This window comes from Pelodiscus sinensis, chromosome 12 (genome assembly GCF_049634645.1).
Source record: "Pelodiscus sinensis isolate JC-2024 chromosome 12, ASM4963464v1, whole genome shotgun sequence".
NCBI classification, from domain to species: domain Eukaryota; kingdom Metazoa; phylum Chordata; order Testudines; family Trionychidae; genus Pelodiscus; species Pelodiscus sinensis.
In genome coordinates this window covers 9520365-9538859 of record NC_134722.1, presented here as the reverse complement: position 1 = coordinate 9538859, position 18495 = coordinate 9520365, and the positions used below count along the sequence as shown (strand labels likewise).

At 42.1% G+C, this 18495-nt stretch overlaps 1 protein-coding gene across 1 annotated transcript in view; it reads left to right on the top strand.

Moving 5' to 3' along the window:
• CDH13 (cadherin 13) overlaps positions 1-18495 on the top strand; it is a 963918-nt gene that overhangs the window by 789835 nt on the left and 155588 nt on the right. Inside the window, exon 8 of the mRNA XM_075939988.1 lies at positions 7410-7550. Coding sequence (XP_075796103.1) covers positions 7410-7550 — 141 coding nt within the window. The remainder of the gene's footprint in view (positions 1-7409; positions 7551-18495) is intronic.

Sequence of the window (18495 nt, the reverse complement as noted above, 5' to 3'; positions counted from 1 at the left end):
GGTGAAAGCTCTTTCTAGTCCCAGTCTCCCTGTCCAGGGACAGACTCTGTAGTGGTGTTGGGGGGAACCCTGACCCACTCACTACACTAGATTCTGGTCCAGGGATCCTAAGGCAGTGGCAAGAGACAGGGGTTGTTCTAATCCCTAATCTGGCCACTTCCCCAAATTATCCTTCCCAGTACTTATCCTCTGGTACCTGAGCAGTCTATCCTGCTCCTACACGGCACTGTGTTTTAGTTGCAGTTCACAGCTCTCAAACTCCTCTCATTCTCAGAACTTTGGCTCCTTCCCTCCGCCTTGCATGCCTCTGAACTAACAGAAGAGGAGCCTTTTTAAACCAGTCTCAACTGATTCTTGATTGGCCCTAGGTTTTCTGATTAGCCTGACTCCTTTGGCTCTGGAAGGCTCCTAATTGGCTCTAGGTGGTCCATCTGTCCTGATTGTCCAGACTGATTCTGGAAAGTTCCTGCTGGTTCTAGGCCTGCCCCTGCCAGTTTAACCAGGAAACAGAAACCTACTTAATCTAAGGCTAAGATGCTTCCCTCCAAGTATTCTCCAACAGCCTTCTGGCCTGACCCTATCATATTAGATAAAGGTTGGAAAAATACGTGAACATGTATTTTTCCAGTTAAGATAGCCATCAGAAATGCCATATCTTTGAAACAAAATAGTGACGTAGAAACAGTTAATAACCCCATCTACTTCCACAAATATGCATTTATTGTCCTTGCTGATATTGATAAATATTTTACCTAGGCCATCCTTGAATATCTCCAGCAATGAAGTTTCACAGGTAAAAAGACTGTTCCATGGTCAAATTACTCTTACTGCAAAACATGTTCCTTCCTCCCCATCTAATGCGGAGGCTGAATTACTTTAACTTTCACATAATTGCTCCAATTTGTCATTCTTGCAGCCCCCAGAAGAGTTCTTCCTCCTCAGTTATGTAGATATCTTATAAAAGACCATTCACAGTTTCAGAAATCAGGAGAGTGATGCTCTGAGTATTACTGGCTCTCATGGGTTGCCCTCACTTGTCTTGCCAGAGCCCACACAAAGCGGATTACTATTGGTTAAGTTCCTAACAGAGTAAAATGCAGGCCCTGGATTCAGAGTTGTGTTGTGGCCTACTCTTACAGGATGAAAGGGCCTTACGTCAATTAGATTTCCCAGACAGGGATCCTCCTACATGAGCGGGCTGTTTGTAATTAAATAATGTTTACAAGGCACTTATCAAATGAAAGCTATTAGAGAAAAACTAAGTGTTGCTATATTTTTATCTCCTTAATCAACGTCAAAAGAACTTTTCACTGGAGAGAGAAAAAAAGATGTCTCTTAAATATATTTTACACTCACATAGGCACAGTTAACTGCTAATAAATACAAACTACGCAGTTGGGCTATTAAATTGTAGAAATATAAGAACTGCTGAAAAGAACCTGAAAGATAATGTTGTTAGTGTAAATACTGTAAAGGGAATCTAATTGGATCACACATCTTCTCTCTGTTAGGATATGCCAGGAGAGAAGTTGCGTTTTTCCTAACACCACACATATTTGGGTGACAGGACTGGTTGCATAAACTGCTACAAAGTAGAGAAGTGTGAAGTATTCCTCATAATATGAAATGCGACTCAAAGCTCAATGTTTTACACATTTCAATGTGAGCTTCGACACTGTGCCCTTGGTCATGGAAATTTCTGCTGTGGAAGGCACAATTTCCTACTGCTAATGGACTTCTTTTCAATGAAAAACAAGCTAACTCTCAAACCAAAAAAAAAAAAAAAAAAAAGATCCATTTTGAGAATAAAGAGGGCTATTTTTCCAGCTAAGTTAGCTTATAAAACATGCAATAAGACACAATTTTACTAGTTCTTCTATGCAATAATAGCCATTATTTTCAAAATAATATAAAAAGCTAAAGTTGAGGGGGGAATGTTCCAATATCACCTAAAAACAACAGGGAACATTTTTAAATGGAATTTTCTGAAATTGTGACATTTGCCCAGCCTTGTATTTTCAAGCTGGTTCACTGAGTCATAGACACAGCAGTGATATTGCTATATGTAGAACTAGAAGATTTACCCAGCGTTGCTCAGTTCCTTAACTCAATTAAGTTTTGTTTTATAGAAAATAAAATTAAAATGTACATGCCTCATTTAAATCATTGATCAGGGATACGGTGAGGATGAAGGGTTCAATATGCAGGTTGCCTTGGGAAAAAGAGCTTCTCTAGACTTCTGTCACCACAGCGGCTTGGGGCCAGGTGAGAAGCACATCTCCATAGCCACTGTAGCTCCAGCAGACACAATGGGGCAGGAGTGCATGTACTGGGGCAGATCCAGGTTCAGCTATCTACTGAGCTCCCCAGCCAGAGTGAGGAATGCAGCAAACTATGCACTTTCCCGTCATTCCCTGATGAAGGGAACAGCCAGAAATGTTCCCGTACAAATTTGGGGGGCTTCAGGCCCCCTGCCCTCCCTGTCACCTGGGGATGAGAGTCTTAGGGCTGGGGCAGTCTCAGATGGGGGAGGGAAGTGCCCCTAGCCAGCGCCTTTCATCTGCCTGGTGATTCTGTGTCTTTTCTGTATGGGTTTATGAGAAGCAATCCCATTCCAGGCACATCCCATTTTCCTGACACAATCACATTCTGTCCTTGCTTTAAGTTATAATACGAGGAAGCTGCATACCAAATTTGGTGGTCCTAGCTCTTACTGTTTAGGATGAGTTCTAGAACAGACAGATGGAGAAAAACAGATAAACACGCAAACAAACACTTCCAAATATATATTAGATCAGGGCTACTCAACTTACGGCCCACGGGCTGCATGTGGCCCACAGCCCGTTTGTTTGCAGCACATAGTGCTATTTGGGTTTATGCGGGGCTCAACATGTGGCCTGTAGGTGGGATCCTTTGAACATGGCCTCCTCTGGGAACATGCTGCACAATAGCAAGTCAATATAATGGCCTTCTGTTGATATGCGTTTTAGTAGTTAAATTCCTGGACAGTCATTGCTCATTAAAAGTACTGTTAGATGAGTGGAAATCGGGTAAATATTGCATTTTATTAATATCAGCAGAACTGACTTAAATGGGGCCCGTGTGTTGTGTAGTCTTGCCTTAATCTTTGTATTCATGCCCGTTAGTGTGAAAGAAGCTGTTTGCATGCATATGCAACCACACTTAAGTTGTGGCGCTCAGCATGTGCTGTGAGTATCATTGTGGCCCCCGGGGACTCTAAAGTTGAGTAGCCCTGTAGTAGATTATATATGGTCCTGGTTTAACTTCCCAGTAGGGGATTTTCTGCCTTCCAGAATGAACTGCATGTAGTTACATTTTGTCCCTGTATAAAAGGGGACATACCTGTTGCAGGATAGGTAGGATTTAAGGCTCCATGCCTGAAAGTTTTCTATAAAACTATGGTTTCATTTTTTAGCATCTCTTCTAGTTTGGGCTGTCTGAACAACAAGTTTCTTGCTGAGCCATGGTATTGACCAGTTGCCTGTGGAATCTTTGCTAGTGGCCTGCAGATGTTTTGAGGGCCAATTCAGGGATGACTGGAAAGTGAAAATTCCCATGAAAGTCTGTCTTTTATAAACTGGGCTGCACAATGTATAATTTGGAGGACCTCACACCGAGCTCTTAGTTTCAAAGTGAAAGTCATGGGAGTTTGGCTTGCTAAGTGATAGTAAAAAAAATCTTTTTAATTTTAAATGGCAGGGGGTTAATTGCTGTTGGACAAATTTCATCCCAGCCTCTATAATTCTGCTGAACAAGACAGTGATGCTGTTTGGAAGAGATGGGATGGCATTGGCTTTCTCTGCAGCATGGAACTCAGCCCCATTTAGCTCTTCTGAGGCAGCACTTCAGGAAAGTTTGGACACTGGGCAGGAGAAGAATGGATCAAAAAATGAATGTGAAACAAGGCAGTACAGTCCCTCTGGTTTCATACAGGGAAGCTAGCCAAAGGCTAGAGAAGCCCCTGCAGAGGTGTTCCCCAAGAAAGGGGGAGGGATAGCTCAGTGGTTGTGAGTTCAATCCTTGAGGGGGCCATTTAGGGATCTTGGGCAAATATGTCAGGGTATGTCTACACTGCCACCCTAGTTCGAACTAGGGTGGCTAATGTAGGCATTCAAAGTTGCAAATGAAGCCCGGGATTTAAATATCCCAGGCTTCATTTGCATCTTGCTGGGCACCGCCATTTTTAAATCCCCCTTAGTGCAGACTCCGTGCCCGCGGCTACATGTGGCACGGAGTAGGTAGTTCGAATTAGGCTCTCTAATTCAAACTACTGGTACACCTCGTTCCACAAGGAGTAACGGTAGTTCGAATTAGAAAGCCTAATTCGAACTACAGTGAACCCTCGTTTATCGCGGTAGATAGGTTCCAAACCCGACCGCGATAGATGAAAATCCGCGAAGTAGGATCCTCAAAGCCTCGGGGGAAGCCGGCGGGGGGGCATCCCAGGCGCGCCTGGGCTGCTCCCCCGCCGGAGCCCCTCCGCGGCTTTCAAAGCCTCGGGGGAAGCCGGCGGGGGGGCATCCCAGGCGCGCCTGGGCTGCTCCCCCGCCGGAGCCCCTCCGCGGCTTTCAAAGCCTCGGGGGAAGCCGGCGGGGGGGCATCCCAGGCGCGCCTGGGCTGCTCCCCCGCCGGAGCCCCTCCGCGGCTTTCAAAGCCTCGGGGGAAGCCGGCGGGGGGGGCATCCCAGGCGCGCCTGGGCTGCTCCCCCGCCGGCTTCCCCCGAGGCTTTGAAAGCCGCGGAGGGGCTCCGGCGGGGGAGCAGCCCAGGCGCGCCTGGGATGCCCCCCCGCCGGCTTCCCCCGAGGCTTTTTAAAGTTTTGGTAAGGATCAATTTTATGTTCACAGTACAGTGAACCCTCGCTACTTCGCGGTTCGACCATCGCGGATTCACGTATATACATAATGTAATGAAAAAAGTCCGCGAAGTCGTGAATCCGCGATGGTCGAACCGCGAAGTAGCGAGGGTTCACTGTATCTACTCCGTACCGCGTGTAGTCGCACTAAGGGGGATTTCAAAATGGCGGCGCCCAGCAAGATGCAAATGAAGCCTGGGATATTTAAATCCCGAGCTTCATTTCCAACTTCGAATGCCTACATTAGCCACCCTAGTTCGAACTAGGGTGGCAGTGTAGAATTACCCTCAGGGATGGTACTCGGTCCTGCTGTGAGGACAGTGGACTGGACTTGATGACCTCTCCAGTTCTGAGAGATAGGTATATCTCTCTTTATTATATTAAAGATTGTTTCTTCATCTGGATCTCTTCAGTCCAAATATTCAGTCCATATGTTGATCTGTGGGTTTGCTCCTTTAGGAAATAGAAACTTTCATTTTTATTTTTTTAAGTGATTCAGATACATGTTTGAACAATGGCTCTTGAGCATACAGGGTATTCCTAATGCATAATGTTAAAGGGGAAGATAGCACTTCTCCATGTGTGCTCCTCACAGACAATACAGCACATATGTACAGCACATACAGATTGTCCCATATGCAAAAACGAGTGCCAGATTTAAACTAAATCTAAGTAAGCTACATCTTAGGGCAGTGGTCCCCAATGCAGTGCCCGCGGGAACCATGGCACCTGATGGGCCATTTCTGTGCGCCCGCCGAGTGAACGGGGCTGGTCCTGCCCCCGGGCGCATGGCACATGGGTGATGCCAGCCCCCTGGGCGCATGGCATATGGGCAGCATTGGCCCTGGGCACACAGCACATGGGTGACCCCGGCCCCAGGTACGCAGCGTTTGGGTGACCCTTCCCCTGGGTGCATAGTGCAAGGGCTGTGCCGGCCCTGGGCGTGCAGCATATGTGTGGTGCCGGCCCCGGGCGTGCAGCACAGGGGCGGCCCTGGCTGGGGTGTGTGGCACAGGAGCAGTCCCGGCCCCGGGCGCACAGCATTTGGGCAGTGCCAGCCCCTGGGCATGGCACAGGGGTGGCACTGGTCCTGGGCGTGCAGCACAGGAGCGGCGCCAGCCCCAGGTATGCAGCACATGGGTGGTGATGGCCCCGTACCCGGCATGCGGCGCATGGGCTGTTCCGGCCCCAGCACACAGAATATGGTCAGCCCCACCCCCGGGTGCGTGGCACAGGAGCGGTGCTGGCACCGGCTCCGGGAGTGCGGCGCATGGGTGGCACCAGCACCGGCCATGCACAGTATGGGTGGCCCCGCCCCCAGGCACGTGCACAGTCCTGCCCCCGGGTGCCCGGTGCGTGAGTAGCCCTGGCCCCAGGAGCCCAGCAGCCCCAAAAGTTTGGGGACCACTGTCTTAGGGCCTTAGATTATTAGCGGCCTCTAAATTAAAAAAAAAAGTGAATAGTTTTTAATTGCATTCTCACCTATGTATTGGTATATATGTAAATATTAAACTGTATTATTTCTGATTCCATTGTCCTTTCTGTTTAGAATGAGACAATTTTTTGGTAATGCTATGGGGCCTCTTAAAGTTTAATATAGCTTAGGGCCTCAGCATGTTTTCGTCCAGCCCTGGAGGAAACCATACAAGTGGGGAAAATATTCATTTTAAGAGAGGATCAATCTTGCCTCCAGTGATGTCCATCTAAATACGGTTTATGATTTCAATCGGAGCAGGTTCAGGCACCGAATAACAATTGAATTTTATGGCATGTAATATTACGCTTTTCGTGTGGCAGGCCACCATCTGTACTTCCATGTCCAGCACACGAAGTAAATGGAGAACATCCTGGATACCCCCAAAGCAGAATTTGCTCTGGGCCCCATTTTGGCTTTTAAGTTATGGCCAGCATTAAAGAGGCAGAGTAGGGGTGAGAAATGATAGTGAGATTTGGAGACCTGGTACTCATATAAAAACTGGATGGCTGGATGGTTAGATAAATCTGATGTGCTGACGTTACCATATCTACTCCTACTGTGGAGTAAATATGTCAGATGTAACGTATTTTAGATATTGCTTTCCTCCTTTTGTTAGTACATTTAAAATATTACAGGCAGAGCACATAAGGCTTAATACAATAAAGTATGAGTTTATATTCAGTATGTGACTTTAAGATTTAATTATATAACTATCATAAGATTAACAAGTCACGAGACTAAATATTGGTGCATTGAAATAAAACTCTGCCAATAAAATCTGGGAATATTTTAATTTCTGTCCCATTTCACCAGACAGTTGAATAGTTGTTCAGTTTATATTATGTTCACAAATCTAATTATATCTTCCTTTATATTGTATTTTAGATAAAATTTGCACTCCTAATTTAAGGCACCCATGAAAGAGTCTGGACACTCTGCCAGTATGACAGTAGCTAAAGTCAATTTTTGTCTTATATTGTATCAGATCGAATTAGATTTTTTTTGTTGTTTTTGAAGTAGAGGAAACTGAATTTTTGATTTCTTGATTTTTTTTTCAGACTATGGAAAACCCTAAATATGAGCTTATTATAGAAGCTAAAGATATGGGTGGTCTTGATGTAGGATTAACTGGCACAGCAACAGCTACCATTGTAATCGATGACAAAAATGATCATCCCCCAGAATTCACGAAGAAAGAGGTAAGAATTTGCTGGGTTTGTTCTTTTAGTCTGCATTCAATAGTACTTAACTCTATTTCTGAACACAAAATAACATTATTTTATGAGGAAAGGTAACACCTATTGCCAACTTTATTCCAGCTTGTTTGACCCAACTTTTCCAGGGTCGCCCTCACATGAGGCATGCAGGCCATCCCTAAACGGGGCTGGTTGAAAATCTTAGGAGTTGCCCACTGGCCCTTATGTCTCTCCCACGTAATGTTTACACTGCACAGTTATTTCAAAATAAGCTATTCCGGAGTAGTTATTCTAAAAACCTTATTTCGAAATAGTATATCTACACTGCAGGGAAGCCTTAAAATTAGTCTTCCGCATTTTCTCCCTTTTTGGATTTTGTTCTTTATAGCCTATTGGGTTTTTGTTGTTTTTTTGTTTTGTTTTGTTTTGTTTTTTTGTTTTTTTGTTTGGCTTCAGAGGGGTAACTGAGTTGGTCTGGACCTGGAAAAACATAAAAACTATTTGTTGTTTTTTGGTTTTGTGGGGTCAGGTTGCCATAATTTCTTCTGGAGATATAGCTTATGATTTCTCCCTTCCTTACATCCATACTCTTGCATAAACTATTTGATATAATTTCTAAAAGCAGAGCACAACCAAACATATAGTACTTCACAGAAATGGTCTTGGAGTGACGATAATATCTAAATTAAGCCTACCAGAGCTATGTCTCACCTTTCTCACACAGTGTCGACTCCCATCACTGCTAACCTAGATCTGGGTCTTACGATAATATGACACTCAATTGACATCAACATGTTTCGTCATGAAGCCAATGAATCACTGCACTTTCCTTTTGAGACTTTCTAGCTTTTAGAGTTTAGTAATGAAACTCAGATCCAGATGCCGTATAAATTTCACCTATTCTGCGTGATCGTTTTCTTCCCTGCAAGATTAATTCTATTGAACAATACTGAGTGCCTGGAAGAAAAAAATAAACAAACAGCAGACACTGCCTGTCAGTAGAAACATGGCATTTTAAGTGTCTGTCTCTATGATGACAAAGCTGTCTGGCTTTAGGAAAACCATTCCTCAAATCCTTTCTTCTGCCCCACCCACTACTGTTGTCGAAAGAAGGCAAAAGATTCTGAGGTGCATTGGCTAGTTCCACCAGTCAATTTAATGCCCCCCCCCCCCCAAACTACATGTTTTCAGATTTGGCTATAAAAGTTTTGCAACATTCTACAGTTTATAGGAATATTTTATGAAAGGAGCATTAGAGGTATGGAATATAATGTAATTTTGAAAGCCATGGGGGAATTGTTTTATTAAGCTATTGTTTTCTTCTTGCTTCTTCACCTGTTTAATTTTATCCACTTGGCAGTGTTTCATTTTGAAAAGAGTGGTAGCAATTTTGCTCTAATAATTATTCTTTCAGCAACCAGAGACTGAGTAACCAGTCTGAAAACCAAGAAGGATTCAAAACAGCTTTTCTTGGAAATAAAAACATGGCACTAAATGACAATAACACTAGTTGCTTTCATCAGAGTTCTTTTACTGGCGCTCCACTAAAGAATACCACAAACAGCTTCTAGGGCCTGATCCAAAATTTATTGATGTGAAAGGGAGTCTTTAATTTAAGGGGGTTTATAATCAGGCTGTTAATCAAGTTAGAATTATTTCTTTGGATCAGGCCTTTAACCCTGTAAGAGCTATTTCATTTGGCCTGTTAGTTAACATAGGCATATAATGCTGTATAACCATAGACATCCCATTAATAGTTAGAAGTACATAAAAAGACTCAATGAGGGTATGTCTACACTACCCCGCTAGTTCGAACTAGCGGGGTAATGTATGCATACCAAACTTGCTAATGAAGCCTGGGATTTGAATTTCTGTGCATAAAGCATAAAGCCGGCGCCGCCATTTTTAAAAGCCGGCTAGTGCGAACCCCGTGCCGCGCGGCTACACGCGGCACGGGCTAGATAGTTCGAACTAGCTAGCTATTCTGAACTATCTGTACGCCTCGTAGAACGAGGCGTACAGCTAGTTCGGATTAGGAAGCCTAATCCGAACTAGCTACTCCGTGCCGCGTGTAGCCGCGCGGCACGGGGTTCGAACTGCCAGCATTTAAAAATGGCGCCGGCCGGCTTTATGCAAATGAAGCCCAGGAAATTCAAATCCCGGGCTTCATTTGCAATTGCGGTATGACTACATTACCCTCCTATTTCAAATTAGGAGGGTAGTGTAGACATACCCCTACATAGCTGGAGTTCTGTACCTTAAGCTGACCTTCCAGATCGAGTGTAGACCTGGTCTGAGTTTCTTCCATTTCCCTCAATCTTTCTCTCCTCCAGAAGCAACTACATATCTTCCTTGAGATCATTTATACATTTTTTTTAGCAACCATTTTTGGTAGTTTAGGCCAACATTTTCATATGAATGAATATAGCCCGTTTCTGAGGAGTTCTGAATACCTACAAATTCCATACAGGACTATGTAGCACTTTAAAGACTAACAAGATGGTTTATTAGATGATGAGCTTTCGTGGGCCAGACCCACTTTCTCAGATCAAATAGTGGAAGAAAATTGTCACAACCATATATACATAAGGATACAATTTAAAAAAATGAACACATATGAAAAGGACAAATCAAATTTCAGAACAGAAGAGGGATGGGAAGGCGGGAAGGTAAATGTCTGTGTGCTAATGATATTAGAGGTGATAATTGGGGAAGCTATCTTTGTAATGGGTAAGATAACTAGATCCTTTGTTGAGACTCAGGTGTAAAGTGTTGAATTTTAGCATGAATAACAGTTCAGAGGATTCTCTTTCAAGTGCTGTCTTAAAAGGCTTTTGAAGCAGGATGCAGGTAATTAAGTCATTGAGACAATGTCCTTTCTGGTTGAAATGGCAAGAAATTGTTTTTTCTTTGTGATCCTGTCTATTATCTGTTTTGTGGGCATTGATCCTTTGGTGAAGTGTCTGAGACGTTTGTCCAATGTACATAGCAGACTGACACTTTCGGCACATGATAGCATAAATTATATTTCTGGATGCGCATCCTGTATTTTGTTTCAGTTACAACAGACTAACATGGCTACATTTCTATCACTATTCTACAAATTCCATGCAAGTCAATGGGACTTTACCTTTGAAAACCCATCCACTTGCATTTATAATTATGGATTAGGCAGCTGACTTTAGTTACCCACATTTGAAAAGAGTTTGGCTTTAGAATCTATGTTTGTTATACTTTGTCTGAAATGCTTTGGCCTTATTTCCCTGTTTTGGGGTTGTTGTTTTTTAAATTTATCCCATTTCTGATCCCCGTCCTTGCAGTTTAAAATAGTAAAAAGTTGGTCATCAAAAATACTTGCCTTGGTAAATCTGATTTTTGAAAACAAGCACAATCCTGAGAATTTTGACCCACTGCCTTCATGATTTCAAGTCAGTAAACACTGCTAGAGGAATGGATGATGCAGAAAAATATTCATAATACAGATATTTTCATTTCCACATCAGATTTACTGTTCAGATACAGCCCAGGTTTAATACTACCTGAAAGTATATTTTTTCCTTCTGAATTTGGTTGCCATTGGTGGCATCTTTCTAGTTTTTAGCAAAGTCCCATCACATCAAGCAACCTGGCAGTTAGAACTAATACAGGACTATGTAGCACTTTAAAGACTAACAAGATGGTTTATTAGATGATGAGCTTTCGTGGGCCAGACCCACTTCCTCAGATCAAATAATGGAAGAAAATTGTCACAACCATATATACCAAAGGATACAATTTAAAAAAATGAACACACATGAAAAGGACAAATCACATTACAGAACAGAAGAGGGATGTGGGGGGGGGGGGGAAGGAAGGTGAATGCCAGTGAGTTAATGATATTAGAGGTGGGGAAGGGGAAATGTCTGTGAGTTAATAGTATTAGAGGTGATAATTGGGGAAGCTATCTTTGTAATGGGTAAGATAGTTGGAGTCTTTGTTAATTCCCCTGCGGAGAGTGTCGAATTTTAGCATGAATGCCAGTTCAGAGGATTCCCTTTCAAGTGCAGATTTGAATGTCTTCTGAAGTAGGATGCAGGTTAGCAGGTCATTCAGACAGTGTCCTTTCTGGTTGAAATGACAAGCAACTGTTTTTTCTTTGTGATCCTGTCTAATGTCTGTTTTGTGGGCATTGATTCTTTGGCGAAGTGTCTGAGACGTTTGTCCAATGTACATAGCAGACGGACACTTTCGGCATATGATAGCATAGATTATATTTCTGGAGGCGCAGGAATATGTATTCTTGATCTTATAACTCACTTGGTTAGGCCCAATAATGGTGTCAGCAGAGTGAATATGTGGACAAAGCTGGCAGCGGGGTTTGTTGCAAGGGACCTGGTGTGAAACAGCAACAAAGAACAATGGTTCAGAAAAGCACTTAAGTGTGCCTTTACAGTTAAGGATGTGGGCACAACCCACTGCTTCAGATGAATCACAAAAGCTCAAGATACTATATGTATATTTAGTCTCTAAGGTGCTGAAGGACCACTAATTTTTTTTAAGTTACAGACTAACATGGCTACCTCTCTGAAACTGTTAAGGATGACCTTTCATTGACTCAAAACAAGGTGGACCTGAAGTACCTGCCTAAGTGCCACCTAGTCTGCTTACAGACTAATACGGTTACTCCTCTGGGTGCATCTACACAGCACCCTAAACTCAAAATAAGATATGCAATTTGCGCTACACAAATTGAGTATCTTATTTTGTTGTATTTTAAAATAGCTCATTTTGAAATTTGGCCAGTCTATACAGAGCCAAATTTTGAAATATTGCACTATTTCGACACATTCCTTAACCCTCAAGGAGGTTACAGAGATGCCAAAATAGTACTCCCATTATTTTGAAAAAAAATTCAAAATAATGGGCGCATTTCAAAGACATACCTCTAGTATCCCAAAATAGCCATGCTGTCCAGATGTACCCTCTAAGATCTTGGGTCTGTTAGGCATCCTTTACAATAATTAAATACCCTTTACTTCAAATAAGTAGAGAGGAGGAAAACCTATCATGTCAATCTATGGTTAAAGGGAAGGCTTTTACTTTGAGTTACTTGTTTAAGGTGCCCTAATTACTGCATTTGAATTTCAGGACAGAGAGTTATAGTTAGAATTTCATCACAGCTAACAAGAAGAAGAGAAAGGAAAAAAAAGACAGTTTCTACAGGATAGCTTTTGCAGTAGAAAGCTCAAATACAATAAATATAATGATTTGATTTAGAAGTGCTATCATCTTCTATTTACTTTAAGATTGGCTTCTTTATATGGGTTCTTTTAGTACTGATGTATTTTTTCTAACTATCTCTGTTCTGTTTCAGCCCCCTTTTCTCTTTTATGAAACAAATATATATTTATTGGCCCGCATTATCTTCTGACAATATAATTTCTACTGAATATAGCTTTTGCTTTTATTTTCCATAGTGTTGCGAAGGTAGCTCTATTAAGCTGTATTTTAAATGTTCCTTTTCCATTGGTGAATTATGAGAGCCAAATTCTTTGCTGGTCTGACAGAATGGAAGTCAGTGGAGATATCACAAATGCATCTAGTCATGAATGTTGTTTGGGGTGTATCTAATAAAAAGTCTGGACACTGCAGTGCCAGATTCTCCAGCGTATGTACAAAGTGGAATATTGTACAATGTTCCCTAAAATGTTTTCAATTTCTGCTACCTTGCTTTCTCACTGGAAGACCGGTGATTTTTATTGCTTTCCCCCAAGTTGGAAACAAGTGTTTACATTTCTGTTTCTGTGATGCATTAGACGGCTTAACAGAGGTTCTCTGTAAATCCCCAGTGTAAACACCTCAGCTTTCTTTGATTCTGTCTGTTCATTAAAGGTGATTTTTATGTTTTGATGCCTGAGGCATCTCTTCCCTTTCCCTCTGCTCCCAATAAACTCTCATTTTACAGTATATGTCACAAATAGTGGTTTGGTAACCCTTCTTCAATAGGATACTTTTGGAATTACTCCCTAAGGCCATGTCTACACTATGGGGAAGATCAACACTATCATGTTCGATATTCCAGGATTCGATTTAGTGTCTCTAGAGAAGATCCACTAAATTGAACTCAGAGGGTGCCCCCATTGGTGCTAGTACTCCTGCTCCACATGAGGAGTAAAGGAAGCTGATGGGAGTGTTTGCTCACGTCGACCACCCGCTGCGTGGACGGCGATTTAAGATATGTCGACTCCAGCTATGTGATTAATGAAGCTGAAATTGCTTATCTTAAGCTGACCTTCTGCTCTAGTGTAGACCAGGCCTCAAAGCCAAATTTTTGGACATCTTTTCCACTTTTAGATTGGGCTTTTTTCAGTAGTCTTACTGTGGGTAATTAATCCTCCCATAATTCCCTCTGATGCTGATGTTGATTCCTTAGACAGAAGCCTCACTCCAGCCTCTTTTCCTATGTAAGAGGAATGATGCCTTTCTGTGGCGATCATTGTCTCAATATTTATGGAGGGGAGAGCCTTTTGTCGCTTTTAAGGCACATTTTGTGGTGATTTTTTTTTTGCCCTAAAGGTGGTTTTAGGTCTCTGTGCTGAACTTCCTGGCCCAGATCCCAAAAAGTGCTCCCACTGAATTCGGTAGGACAAGTCAAGTCCTTGAAATTAAGCCTCTGCCAAATACTTTGATGGATTGGGTTTTGACTGCTCAGCACTTAGTGAGATCAAGCCAAAAGAGAAAATGCATGTGAACTATTCATACAGCCTCAAAATCCAGCTATCTCAAAATACGTGCCCTCTCCCTTTTGGTGCATCACCTTGTACCCTGCTGATCATCATGGTATCTGAATGATACAGGCAGACACTCAAGGAAGGTCGGCTCAACAGCAGACTCTCAAACTCCATCCATCTTTCCATAGGTTCATCTAATTACAATTTAAATGCCTAAAACTATTTCGTGGGTAAAAATAGTTGGTTTTCACTGGAAACTTAAAGATAAAATATCAGACGTTTTTCCAAAGATATTTAAACAATAGGAACACAAGACCTTTAATTGTCCAAAGTAGCCAGTTCATAGTACTTTGTGTAAAGTAGCCCTTACACAAAATCATCGTGCTCATAGATCAAAGCGCATGGAGATTTTATGGTGATTTTCTTCCTGAGAGCTCTGAAAAGCTGTGATCTGGATTGTTTAATGTTGGTGGATTTAAAAAAAATGGAATTTTGAGAATTATTACTGTATACAAAGATATGTCCCTGTGTCATGAAGAGCATATGGCCTTTTTTTCTCCAAGAAAGTTAAGATATTGGGCTCAACTTTTATAGAGTACCAAGGGGCTGCCAGTCTGAAAGTAAATAATGAACCAAAGGGAAGCACAGAAATAGATCATTGTGGAAAATCTGACAACTTCCTTGCCTCCTGTAGGATATTCAAACAGCTTAGTGGTGCATTACTTAGGCTGAGTGATTGCTAATGGTTCTGGGAGTTATTTATATACTCAGTGTATTCAGAAAATACATGATTTTTTTTTCTGAGCCACTTTGTAACAATGGGTGACAAAGTACTGCAGTACTGTGCACCCGCAATGCAAGCATTCTAGCTTGTGGACAATCTCAGTGTTGGCAGTGTGTGATAAGGGACTAGCGGTGAAGCACCAATTGCAAAGCTATATGTAGGCTAATCCATCTCTGTAATACCTTTGTTCTAACACTATTGATTTTGGCAAGAGGTCAGCATACTGCTGCCCATAGAGCCAGTGGAGGAAATATCAAGGAGTGTTGCCCCAGGCTGATCCATCACAGAAGGGTTGTAGGGGGGTTGTTTTCCTTCTAAGAAAATGAGGTGTAGGAGTCTCCTCTCATGGAGCCCAAGGAATCAGCTGATGTCCCTGTGCCTTTGTAGTAATGTGATCCCATTGAAACTGGACTGACAAGGCTTTTCTCTATCTACTCCTGTCTCCGGTATCTTCTTAAAGAAAGGTCACTCCATGGGAAGGCTGCATTAGCTTTCCTGCATAGGCTCTGAGGTGGAGAGGCAGGGGGTAAAACAACATGCTGCTGACTTACCCAGTAGCCATTCTCTTCCCCCACAGGGTTCTGGAAATAGCAAAGTATGTTCTGCTGGGCTTTGGGGAGAGGGGACATCTGCTGTCAGTTTACCACTTATAGCCATTTAGAGTACTCCAGGGGAAAAGCTGTCAAGAAAAAAAAAAAAACGGGGTGAGGCCAGCATTGCCCCTTAAAGAGATGCAGCCCCTTTAAGGCTGTCAGACAGTTGAGTACAGAGGTGCCAGTACGCTCCGTTCTTTCCAGGTAAACTGTGACTGGAGGTGTCGGTACTGTGTACCAGGCAGTACCATCACAAAAAAAGCACTGGCCATGTAAAACCTGTCATCACATATCTGACCTCTTTCTATGGCATGCTTATGGCATCTATAAATCATTTACTAAACTACTTATTTATAAGTAGAGCGTGAATATAAAGCTGGTCATCTGAAGAAGTGGGCTGTGCCCACGAAAGCTCATGATACCATCTACATGTTTTGTTAGTCTATAAAGTGCTATCAGACTATTTGTTGTTTAAGTTGATCCTGTACAGACTAACTCAGCTACCCCGCTGAAGCTCATGAATATAAAGTGTGGCTGATTATTTGAGATCTCTGAAGAATGTACAAAATAACCTCCCGTGTGGCATCTTAAGGCTCCTAATATCCCATTTTGCTGGACAGATGTCACACAGCTTGGGATGGATTCATGAGATGGTCCCTTAGTATCTCATTAATTAGTTTAGTTTTTTTACTCAAAATGGGTTGGAAACCCCTCTTAGGAGTTAGAACAATGGCCAGGGAGTTGGGAAACTTGGCTAACCCGAGTCAATCTATTTCTTTATATTTCCATTTACTCACCAGTCAAATGGACAGGGTGGCATTTAGAGATGCAGTTCAATGCAATATATCAGTATCATTCTTATTGTTATTGTTCTTGTAGTGTTCATAATAGAGATAATAGAATATAATTCAATTCTCTCCACAGATGGCCACAAACTAGGGTATCAGAAAGTGAAAAAAAAATTACACTCTAGAGCATGACATTATCAGGTCCTAAGTTTGGGGGTGTCTGTGACTTTGATCAGATTTGCTCAGGTTACAAATAAAAGAAGCTCCCCCCCCCCCTTTGCAAACTTCATATGGGATCTAATACTCAAGCCTGGGGCTTCCCTCCTCACATGTAGTCACTAGTAATAAAGATTCCACGGGTCAAATTTGTCATCAGTAATGTGTGATTCTTTCTCTTGGGGGGGAGGGGAATGGAATAGGGGAAAGAGGCAGGGGAGGGTTATGCTGGTATGTAAGGCCCTGCATTTGGAACTTAGCAATTCTGTTCTTTTTTTCATACTTTTTTTGCTGTTTTTACCTGTGCTGCAAATATTTTTACACGGACCTTTGTGCAACAAATTTGTCGAACACAAAGAGATTAGGTTGTCCCATAATTGGTTTATTTGTGTTCTTTCATGTCTGAGCCGAGGGCAAAGCTGCAGGTGCATACGTGTTGTAGCTGGGTTCCATTTACAAAGTGCCTATTAGTTTACTTCACAAAATGTCTATTAGTCACACTGAGAGTGGTTTATCAGATCCATGTGTAAGGAAAGCAACACCTAATTTGTGATTGACATTTTTTTTTTTAAAAATGAAGTACACATTCAATATAAACTCACCGCAAAACAAACAAACAAAAATCCTACATTGTTTTAATGCTAATAGTCTGATTCAAACTATACTATTTGTTGTATTTTTAAATATTCAGCATTTTCTATAGAGTAGGTATTAAAGCCCAAGCAATTAAGGTTTTTTTTTTCTAATTTGCATGCTGATCTTTAGTGCCATTAACAAACCATTACATGGCTTGGTCCTGCTTTTAGCAGGGGGTTGGACTTGATGACCTCCCGAGTTCTCTTCCCACCCTATGATTCTATGATTTTATGACTCTGGAGTCTAATTCTCATTTTCAAAAGTGACTTTGTCACTTACAAGCCAGATTCCAAGGGCATTTAGGCATCTAACTAGGCAGATGGGAGCCTAGTGGGATTTTCCAAAGCACCTACGTGTTGAATTCCCTTTGGAGTTAGGAGGAGTTCTGCATAATAGAGTTTCAAAGTTGTACTAAGTCAGTGTTCAGTTGTAAAATTTTGGAAGAACAACCATAATGTTTTATTCAGAGTTATGAACCACTTCCATTCCACTTCTCATAAGGGCTCCAAAGTTATGAGGAATGCGCAGTGCTATGCAGGATTGAATCTATAATGGGCACAGTGACAAACATTCAGCTATAGTGGTTCCAATGGGACCAGCAAAATGTAATGGGAACAGGATATACTTATTCTGTGTGTAAAGCCAAGAGACCTGGGTTGTCGGCAAGTGGAATTTCACTTGGGGCTTTAGGGGCTGAAGCCATGAGCCCTCACGAACTAAAAGCCAATTGCGTCTCTACTAAGGCAGGGAAGTGGACCTCATTCTCCCTCCTCAGTGGTCTCAGTGCCTCTGGCTTATGCATGCATTGAGTAAATCAAAGAGAAACACAGAATAAAATGGTATTTGGAAGATCAATGCTTCTTGTACTCCTCCGAATTTGTGTGTGTGCAGAATCATTTGTATTCAGGTGGCTTTCCATTAGCTGTCTCTTAAAACTGGAACATCTGCAAAATATGTTCAACACACAGTCCATCCACTTATCACATAATTAGAACAGGATATACTGCATCACAGCAGACAGCAGAGTTTTACATTTATCTCTGCTTTTGAAGGGTGAGTTCATAGCTTTGTTTCTCTCCACCAAGGTCATGAAATACAGCAAGTTGTCTATTTAATCTACAGATAAACTTATTTCACTGGTACAAGAAACACCACAGTGCATGCTTTATTATCTGAAAGCCGCTGAAAAACACTTGTATAAATACAGAAAAGGCTCTGAGA